At 31.2% G+C, this 10520-nt stretch overlaps 1 protein-coding gene across 1 annotated transcript; it reads right to left on the reverse strand.

The window, feature by feature from the left end:
- Positions 1-1348: 1348 nt before the first annotated feature.
- LOC102597538 (proline transporter 2-like) lies at positions 1349-6009 on the reverse strand. Its single transcript, XM_006367048.2, has 7 exons — positions 5594-6009; positions 4866-5090; positions 4651-4745; positions 4168-4357; positions 2522-2646; positions 2133-2348; positions 1349-2022 (listed from the first exon to the last, which is right to left on the reverse strand). The coding sequence occupies exons 1-7, from the start codon at positions 5688-5690 to the stop codon at positions 1645-1647; spliced, it is 1326 nt and encodes a 441-aa protein (XP_006367110.1). The 5' UTR covers positions 5691-6009; the 3' UTR covers positions 1349-1644.
- Positions 6010-10520: the final 4511 nt, after the last annotated feature.

Raw genomic sequence — 10520 nt, forward strand, 5'->3', positions numbered from 1 at the left:
TTAGTGGAATATTCTAGAGAAGTATGGATATTTCCCAAGGAATGTTATGGAATTACATGGAAAGTCCTTGGAATATTCTAGAGTTGTAGAGAATTCTAGAATAAGGACTAAAATGTAAATATGTAGGGACTTGTGTAGTAATTTGTATTTATACTTTAGCCCCCTAGGAAATAGTATAAATAGAGGGCTCTCATTTGTAAATCATCCAAGCTTGAAGCAAGCATCCAAACAATTTGTAAAGCTTTCTTCCAAGTAATACAAAGCTTTCTTCCTAAAGCTCTCTTGTTCTTTCTTAGTCTTTCTTTGCATTATCTTAGCGATCTAGCTTCAAAGGGCTTACTTGAGCTTACAAGATTGTGAAAGATTCGTGAGTAAGTTGTCAAGTGCCGCACGAAACATTAGTGAGAACTCTAAGTCTGTGACAGATTATACCATAAAATGTAACTTCAAACTTGAAATACCATATCAAGAAACATGAATTACAAAAAGTTCAACACATACTTACAAATTACTATATAATAAATATTGCAAATAATAAAATATTTATAAAATTTGTATAAATATACCCTTAGTGTTTTGATTTAATTGTTTTAGTTCATAATCAAACTAAACAAATTATGATTAAAAAAAAAATTATACCAAATTAAGTCAAATCACAATCACTAGTCAAAAAAAAAATCTCAATTTAATTTGATTTATCAATTTAGGTCTCGCTGATTTCATTAAGATTAAGACATTTGAATCTGAATACACATATGAATTTTAAGATGTGAATTAAGATTAAGGTTAGAATTGAATACATATATATTAAGATGTAGATTTTAGATCTGAACACTTAATCATTAAGATTGTTTTTTTTTCAATATCTGAATGTGCATAAAAAAAAATTCAAAACTAAATAAATTAGGAATTAAACACTATGTCAATAAAAGTTATAGTCCAAACCTAAAAGGTAACTTCTTCCAAAAAACTGTTTCAAGAATAAGATTATAACCCACCCCAGGAAAAAAACGATTTATTTGTTTTCTCAAACAATTTTTTCTCAAGAAACGATTTAAATGAACTGAATCTGAATGATTAAGATTCAAATCTGTGCAAACAAATAAGGTGTGATTTGTTGGATTCTTTTGACCCCAGCCCCCTAATTACGGCACTCTAGTGAACTGGTCTATACAAATACAATTCCTTTTGTCGTTTTGAAGAGTTGTAGTTCGATAAAAGTTTTAATCAATGAATGATGTCAATGTCATAATATATAAATAGGAATGGCAATGGGGAAACCTTAACAAGAACGCTAGGCATCATCCAGTGCCAAAATACAAAAGTATTGGAAAAGAGATGTTGGGTGCCAGCATTAACATATAGTGATGTATTATAAAGTCATACAAGCTTAGACCAAAACTGAACAATATCAGTAGTGGGTTAGCATGCTACAAAGATATCAGCAATGATAAAACTGATTGGTAGCATTAAGTTAACAAAACCTGACCGCTAATATATTCAATGTTTGAGCTTGAATCAGATCATCATCAATGAACAAATGCAACCAATATTGCATTGTTCTAACAAATACCAAATAAAAGTTGCTAACAAAGAAATATATATCTTGGAACACTTTTAACTAACCCAAACAGAAAAAAGAAATTACAGATCAGCAAAGACATGATAAGTTTGAGTCTGTACAACGGTAAGCTTCAAGGCAGCTACAAATGCAGCAACTGACACGCATCCAAAGACAACAATATTTAGCCAATGCCAACTCTTCTGTAAGCTAGATAACTTGTCTTTCTTAGCGATAAGGTACATGTGGTTTGGGAGTATGAATGTGAGCGGAATCGTGCTGATAGCACCAGTAAGGCTCATGAAGTTTCCCAGGAAAGGTAGCAAAGCTGAGAGGAAAGTGGTCATGATAAGGTAACCACCTCTGACAACCAGTCTGAATAGAATATTTCGTGGAGCCAAGGCACTTCCTTTGACTCCATATTTAGTATCCAGGTACTCATATGTTGGACTTGCAAATATCTACAAGCAGCAGCAAAGAAAAAACGATTAGATCAGAATAATCAGCTGAGTAAACTGTCGGGCCTCTTTTTCAGTAAAATGAAAAAATATAGTCACAAGGTGATTATTACATGCAAGGTAATGATAGCTTGGAAAAAAGCAGATAAGTGAGCCACTCCCAACACCCAAGCTGGACCATGAACATTGTTGAGCAAATAGGACGAAACAACAGATCCGTAAGCCCAATACCCAATGTAAGTAACAGCATGCATAGGCACAACTCCCACCGTGAACTGAAAGTTAAGCGCTTTCACCATGTTTCCAACGACAGGTTGTCTGATTGTAGCCTGTTGCAACACAAATTCAAGAAAATTGTATCAAAACACAGGTTGAAATTTCAGATTACTTACTGAGTATAGGCAACAGATATACTAATCATATAACATGACTTGAAGGACAACTTCAAATTCTTAACAAAGGATGGAAGTCATCAGAAAAGTTGGTGGACGTATTTGCAAACCTGTATCTCTGGAATCATTCCAGTGTTAAATGCAAAGAAAAGGTTTCCAATTGCACCAATAATTGCCCAAATTTTATTGTCTCCTGATCCTGGAATGTGATAGTCCCTAGGAGGAGCCTTTACACCTGCAATATGGAACTTAGACAATTCAGTTAACTTGGTGCCTATGAGACGAGCAAAGACAATACTAAAGTAATTGCTTCAAAGTATTTCTCAAGGACCAACCAAGGACAGGCTAACGAAAGAAATGGTAGGCATCCTTGTCACTCAATAATATCAAACCGAAGGACCTGCTTAAAATTTAAAGCTGTCTCCATACCCCAAAGGCATGCATGTGATTAATATTACGGATAATTCATTATCAAGTACAATTTCACACCAGAATTGTACAGTTGACACAGTCCTAACGCTATAATAAGTACAAATGAACGAAGATAATCAAAAGGTTCAAATTCATTAAGTGAGCATGACAAAATTTTGGAAAAAAAATAAAAAGATCAGAAGGTATAAGTGAGAAGCATAGAGGAAGGAAAAGTTAAAACTCTTCCCCTTGATTGGTCTCTGAGTAAAAGGTGAGACTACAAAAGATATTTTTCCATTTGAAAGATCCCATCTAAAACTAGAAGGGAATCTCTCATATTACACAATCTTGCTTCTCCTTCATTAATTAAATTTCTTTATGCTTTTCTATTAAATTGCAGGGAATATGATTATTTTTACTACCATCAGAAAACTTACTTGCAGCCTTAGACAACAAAAAAAAGAAGAAGAAAGATAGATATAAACATGGCTGATAAGCAAGAATAAAACCCATACAACCCCAAAGCAAAGACTCAAACTTTTGAGGGGCAGCTGATGGGTAGGAGAGCAAAGTTGATATCGCCTTCATGATAGCTCAACCGGCTGTTTCTTGTGATTTTCTAACACTTTCTAGAAATGAATGACAGAAAAGGCAAAAGTGCCATGTTGCACTGATAAGTGATAAAATCTAGTTGCCTTCCCATGTATAATTCGACAAACTGGTGACGACATTGGGATGCATCTCGAAATTTCTTATGCAGCAAATGCTGCTCAGCAAAGAAAAGTTATGTGATTATGAATCAATTTAACAAAATTGATTTCCTAAATGCTGCTCAGCAAAGAAAATTTATCTGATTATGAATTAATTTAACAAAATTGATTTCCTTAAACATGCATTAGGTTTCTTATAAGAAGTTTGTTTTCATAATGCAGAGAAAAATGAAACTACATGATGAGCACTGAAAGCCTGCAAGTCATTTTAATAAGCAACTTGACTATGGCAGTCTTACCTGACAAATGGTGATATCCAGTACAAATCCTGACAATAGGCGCAGGCTTTTGAACTTATACCACAGTTTCAACATTGATAATCATGATTTTGTGGTTTAATTATATCATCAAATTTTATCCTCAATGAATGTATAGTCAATTGCAACTTGGAAGGTAATCTTCAATAATTTTATGAAAGCAGCCTATAACACAATTTTCTGACATCATATGCAATTCTAGTGTTATTTTCATGTCATTACATGTTCTACTTAATTAGTAATGTGAAATATAACTGTTGGCACATGCACACAGTGCTCTGACGGCTAGTCAAACACTAAAGGAAGTAGCACACATACCATCTTGAACGGACAACACAAATGCTATGGTGAGATACAGTATCATGAATAGTGTTGAAAACCCGAGCCAAACCCTCAGTGCTGATAAATGAGGTGTTGCAATGGCAAAGAGGATGCATGCAACTCCAGCTATAGCTATAAAGTGTGGCAGCTTTAGCATATGGTCATCCCTAAAGAGCATATAGAAAGCCTGGCAATCAACTCAAAAAAAAACGATGCATCAGAATAATTTTAGAATTAGATTCACTCAAAAGCCTGAGAGATCATTTTCACCCAAGATTTACTGAACTCAATAATTGCAGGGTGCAATGAAGCAATAAAACGCCAACACAAAAAAAATTCATTTAATCAATGATATCTATACTTGGCAATGCCTTGCCATCTTTCTCTTCTCCTCTTTATCTGGTAAAAGGATTTCCAGTTCACCATATCTAAGTATCCGAAGAAAACAACAAAGTTTGCACGAGGGAAGATATGTCTAACCTTTAGGGCTGAACCACTCATGATGACATATCCAATATTTATCAAGAAGAGATTCGCATATTGTAGTGCCCATATAAGCAAATAAGCTGTCCGACCTGCAGCAATAAAATAAGCTCAATTTAGATTAAAAGTGACAAAACAATCAAGCAATAAAACAAGTTATTGATGGTGAGAGCTGGAAAATGAGGTAGCTGTATTTTCATCATTGTTCATACCATACAAAAATCCGGCAAGGTCTCTATATCTGATATGCCTCTTGCCCCCAACTTCATGGAGCTTAGCCATAAGAGCACTTGCATACAAAGACACAATTGTGGACATTACCAAACCAACAACACCACCTATCCAACCTAGAGGAACCATGATTGTACCAGAATATCCTAGTGCATACGCGCTGTTGACACCCATGCTCAGAACAACTCCCACCTGAAACCATGAATCTACATCCCGCAAAACAAATAAATTAACAAAAGACCCAAACAGCAGTCATGCCAACAATACAAGGAAATTACAATTAAAGAAACAGAAAACACCAAGTTTTTTTTAATTGTAATGATAGATGAGACAACCTATTTTTGGAGGTTTTCAAAAAGACAAACAAGAAAATGACTTATTTCTCATCATCAATGAACCCCAAAAAAACAACTTAAACTCTTGATTGAAAGTTTGTAACATGAAAGTTCCATTTGCGGGCATTAGGCAAAGGGAGTTGGCAGAAAAAATTATACATGTAAATAGGGTAAAAAATAGTTAATTTCTTTTTGCACATATATATATATATATATATTGTTGAATCCCTTTGGCATAAGTTTTTACAAAGGACTTCTGTTCTTGTTCCTGTTTTATCAAAAAGAGGAATTACAAAGAATATTGATAAGAATACGTTGACCCCCAAATAGCTGTTGGGTTCATCAATTAGAATGAAGGAAAGTGGGAAACAAACCATTGCTAACTTGATGGGCGGTTTCAGGAATGATAACAGAGGCCTCTTCGTCATTTTTCTCCTTACGAGAAGGGGTATCATAGCGGTCGTTTTCCATTACAAACTGTTGTTGTTTTTGTTGAAGAAGCACAGCTCCTTCTTCCTCTGCACTTTCCAAAGCCAGCCCACTTACTTGCTCAATTCTATTCAATTGGGAGAATTGGAGTCTTCACACCAATACGCAAAAAAGATGCGTATATGGGTGAGAAGATGAAGAAAAAGAGGTAACGGGTGGAGATAAACTTTTATACAACACCAACGAATGAAGGCATAAAATTAGTGGCGGCAGCTGTTTGCTTCCATGAAATTAGCAGAGCTATTGATTCTGCATTTCTAATACACCATTCAAAAATGGGGGCTGCGCTTCCTTAAATAAGACGTTTGGCTTCGCTTAGTTTTTTTACTCTTTCCGTTTCTATTTATATGTCATTGTCACCACATTAAAAAACTAAGTAACCCTTATTTAATTTTTTTCGAATATGAATTAATTTATTTTGATAAATTAATTTAACCAATAAATATGAATTATTTACTTAGCTTTTCTAAAATTGGTTAAATATATATTTTCAAGGTTAATAACTCACAAGGGTAAAAAGAAAACAATATAGTAATTTATGCATTGACTTTATGAAATGACAAGTATTATGCACCAACTATTTATAGAAAGAGATGACATATAAAAAAGAACGGAGAGAGTATTTTTTTAATTGGAATCGCTATATTTTTTATCCGTCTTAGTTCAAGTCAATTTTATTGATAGTGTTATCCTCCGATCCTATTTAAATGCGAACTCTATTCAGAATTCTGTGTTCAATTTAAATAGGTATTATAGTATTCAATTCCAATTAAAATTATTGAAAATTACTTTATCCTAATAGTATCATTTATTCAATTTTTATATAATAGTATCATTTATATATATATTGTTACAAAGTGAATTACTAGTAACAATAATATAATATAATGATAGATTTCATAAAAGACAACATCACTATTATAGTAAAATATTTGTTACTCCTTATATAAGAAAATTGTTATATAGAAACTTGATTACTTTCTAAGGTCTAGTTGAGCATAAATGTTATTTCTTAATTTATAATGTTATTTCTTAATTTATATGATGAAGATGAAATTTTAAAAATCAAATAATTTAATAATGATAAAAAAAAACTCAAACATGCAATATTTATATTTCTTTAAAAATAAAATTTATATATTCAGAAAATACATAAAAATATTATATATATCAAAATAATTAACAACTTAAAATATTAAAAAATTACAATAATCTTTTTTATTTAAATGGAAATTCGAAAAGTGTTATAGTAGAGATTGAAATTTTGTAAAATTTTACAAAATATATTTAATTCGAATTGGCACATTATAAAGTGTGTTCAATTTCAATTAGAATTTTTGAAAATTACTCCACCATAAACCTATGCCTATATATAAAAATATTATATTCCCTTGGAGTTTGAAAGGAATTAAGGAGTAATATACAGTAAGATAATTCCACAAAACAACTTTTTCATTATATTTCAACATTATCAAAGTGAGTACGGAAGCAACAGGCCGGAGACTATTTATAAAGAAATAATTTTTTTTTTTGTTTTATATTCCTTTGTTTGGTGGCTGAATTTTTGTCTATCTAATTAGAATTTATATTGAACTTTTCTTATTTTAGAGGTGAATTGCTCTTCACTAAATGCGATTCTATTTTTAAATTTTAGACTTTTGATTATGAATTTTAAAAAATATTTTTTTTATCGGAGCGAAACTAGGTGGGGTTCAGACGAATTCAGTAGCTTTTTTTGTAGACCATATATTCGTACTAGAAAATTAAGTAATAACTTGTGAACACCTAATAAAACTAATTGACAGCTCAATGGTAAGGAAGGATAAGAAAATTTAGAACTCTTAATACTTGCTTTGCCTCTGATTTTTGTCTATTTTTAATTGTCATAGTTTCCTTTTTTTTTTAGTCAAACTATTAAAACTTAGACTAACATTTTATGATGTATTTTTTCATCATATTGATATGGGAAAAAAATGTAATTTATAGTACTATTCATATAGTTTTTGAATATTTAAATCTTTTGTTTAAAATATCGAATTAATGTAATCTAATTTACCTTTGAAAAATTAGTCAGATTGACTTTCGAAAAGCGCAACATGACAAATAGAAATGGACGGATGGAGTATTAATACTCTTTTAAGTACTACTTTTAACAATTGCAATAAATAAATAAATTTAAAAATAAAAGTAAAAACATATTTATTTTCTTATTTTGGTGAACACTTGTGTCTGTGTGTTTGGTAGAGGAAAACATTTTTTGAAAAATATTTTTTTTTAAGAAAACAAACACCTTAAAAATGAGGAAAATTGGCTTTTCTAATAAAAATATGGAAAACGAATTGCATAAATAACATTTCAAGTTTATTGTTTCTTCATCCCCCGAAGCCCCACCATCCTCGAACCTCCACTCTCTCTCTCTCTGCCTTAATAACATTTTGCTAAACAACATATAAATGCTTTTGAATATATTTTCTTACCTACTTTCCAAACACAAGAAATAAAATAAAAGACCCACTTAATTTTCAAAAGTAGAAACTAATTTCCGCGAAAATCATTTTCCTTTCGTATCAAACAAGAAAATACATGGCACGAATTAGCAACTTAAAAAGAGACATGTTTGTCGTCTGTGGATGGTTTCAAGCTCTTTTGCGGTCATAATAAATACTCCTTCCATTATAAAATAAATGAATTGGTGAGGCAAAAATGCACATTTATTACAAAAAAGAAAAAAATTAAGATACAAATTGAACAATATTTTTCACTTTTAATTATTCGTAAATTTTTGAAAATATAAATAATTTAAAATAAAATAATAAAATGAACAATTAACTTTCTTAAAATTATCACCTAGAAAACTAATAATATAAATGAGGCACAATTTTTTAAAAAAAAATCAATAACTTTAATAATTTACTTATTTTAAACTATAAAAAAAAAAAAAAACTCAAATATCTACTTTTTTGAAGCAATATTGTTTGTTAGTTGAGTGTTTGGCTTATAGTGTGAAATATCTGACCAAAATGATCACAAAAACAAAATTTAGAGAAGAAAAACTAATGTAACTATCACTAATACGTTGCAACGTGTCTTATTATTATATAATAAAATCATGTGATTGATTATATATTGATAGGTCATGGACTAATTCAGCCCATCATTGTGATTTTTATTTTTATATATATAAATATAATAATATTGTTATTTTGTCAGCCATGTGATCAAGTACCACCTAACACGCAATTTTGAGTTCCCATGTTACTATTGCATGGTCACTAAAGTCAGCTCTTGGGTGAGGCAAATAAAATAAAGGCTTTAGACCCCGAAATTTTTGAGGCTTCATTTTTTATTAATAATAAATTTATAAATTAAATTTTTAAAATATTTTTAGAGTATTTTAAAGTACGAGTACAGTACAGTTTTTTTTATTATAAATCTTTAAAATGGATTTGAATAATGGAAGCGTATCACGTATGATTTTTTTTTATGTTCTGTTTAGTAATTAAAAACCTAAATCACTAGGTGACGACTGACGAGGATATGAAGGAAAAAAAAGCATTGCCTTGACCAAAAAAAATCTTTAAAATATAATGTGCTCAGATTTTGATAGTTTAGACTTATTTTTCAAATTAAAAGTGTTAAAGGAAAATGATATAAGTATTAACATAAAAATACAATAACTCAATTAGAAAAAATACTTGATTATTTTTTAATGCATATATGCTTACAGAATAATGTAAATAATTTTTGCGTGGCATATTCAAAAAAAAGAAGGTCAAATTAAAATTGACAAAATTTTACCTAAGATCCACAACAGTTTAAAAGATGGACTATAAAAAAGTTACTAATAACATCTCAAAAGGTTAAGAAAATATATACATAAATATTTAAGGTTTGTTATCATAGTTTGATCTTTTAAGTCATCAAATATAACATCGATATGGATAATCTTGAAAACAACTCATGTGAGTTTTGCATCAAAAATGATACGGACCTAATTTATGCCAAGCAGGACAAATAGAAAAGGCTACTAATATGGAGATAGAACATATGATTGTATATGAAGCTCTAAAATACAGGTCTATTCACAACTTGCAGGGTGCGACTTTGAAACTAGTTTCCCTATGTCACGACTCAGACCACCGTAATTGGGACCTACACTAATCCTCTGGTGGGAGAACCACTACCACAACCCGACTAAGCAACTTAAAGAAACTAAACCATTTAAAGATACGAAAGCAGATTTAAATAATGCATTAAGTACTGAGTTCCCATAAACTCAGAAAGTTTAACAAAAACAACCAAGCATAAACCTCGCGGAATTCAACCTCTAGACCTATTGTACCAAAACTCTACTAATCAACAAGTTTAAGAAAAGGGGGTGCAACCCCGGAAACTAAACATAAGTAAAGTCTAAATATATAGTCTGAGTCCGAAAAGAATGGACTAAACTAATGATGGATCCATAACAGCTTGAAAGAACTGGCTCACCCTTGAATTCGGTCTCAGTCAATGATCTCCTAACTGAGGTTTGTCAGTAGCCGCCTGAAGATGACTTGTACTCAACAAAGAAAAAGTAAGTGCAGTATCAGTACACGAAACCACAATGTACAGGTAGGATCACGCGTCTACTCCGGTAAGCGAAACATACGCAAGTAATTACAACACAGTAAACACACATATACATGATGCATAATTCAATTATCATTTTAGGAGCAATATTCAATTTCTCAATATCAATGACAGGTAGATATGAATGTAACAATCACAAATGGTCCTCTCATGGGACCCACACCCAAACTGTTAGTACGTCGA

This window comes from Solanum tuberosum, unplaced genomic scaffold (genome assembly GCF_000226075.1).
Source record: "Solanum tuberosum cultivar DM 1-3 516 R44 unplaced genomic scaffold, SolTub_3.0 scf00712, whole genome shotgun sequence".
NCBI lineage: Eukaryota > Viridiplantae > Streptophyta > Magnoliopsida > Solanales > Solanaceae > Solanum > Solanum tuberosum.

Coding starts and splice junctions, on each gene's coding strand:
- LOC102597538 (XM_006367048.2), bottom strand. CDS start 5,690: ATGGAAAACGACCGCTATGATACCCCTTCTCGTAAGGAGAAAAATGAC. Junction 5,091..5,593: donor CGCCCATCAAGTTAGCAATG/GTTTGTTTCCCA, acceptor TGCGGGATGTAG/ATTCATGGTTTCAGGTGGGA. Junction 2,023..2,132: donor AAGCTATCATTACCTTGCAT/GTAATAATCACC, acceptor TGCTGCTTGTAG/ATATTTGCAAGTCCAACATA.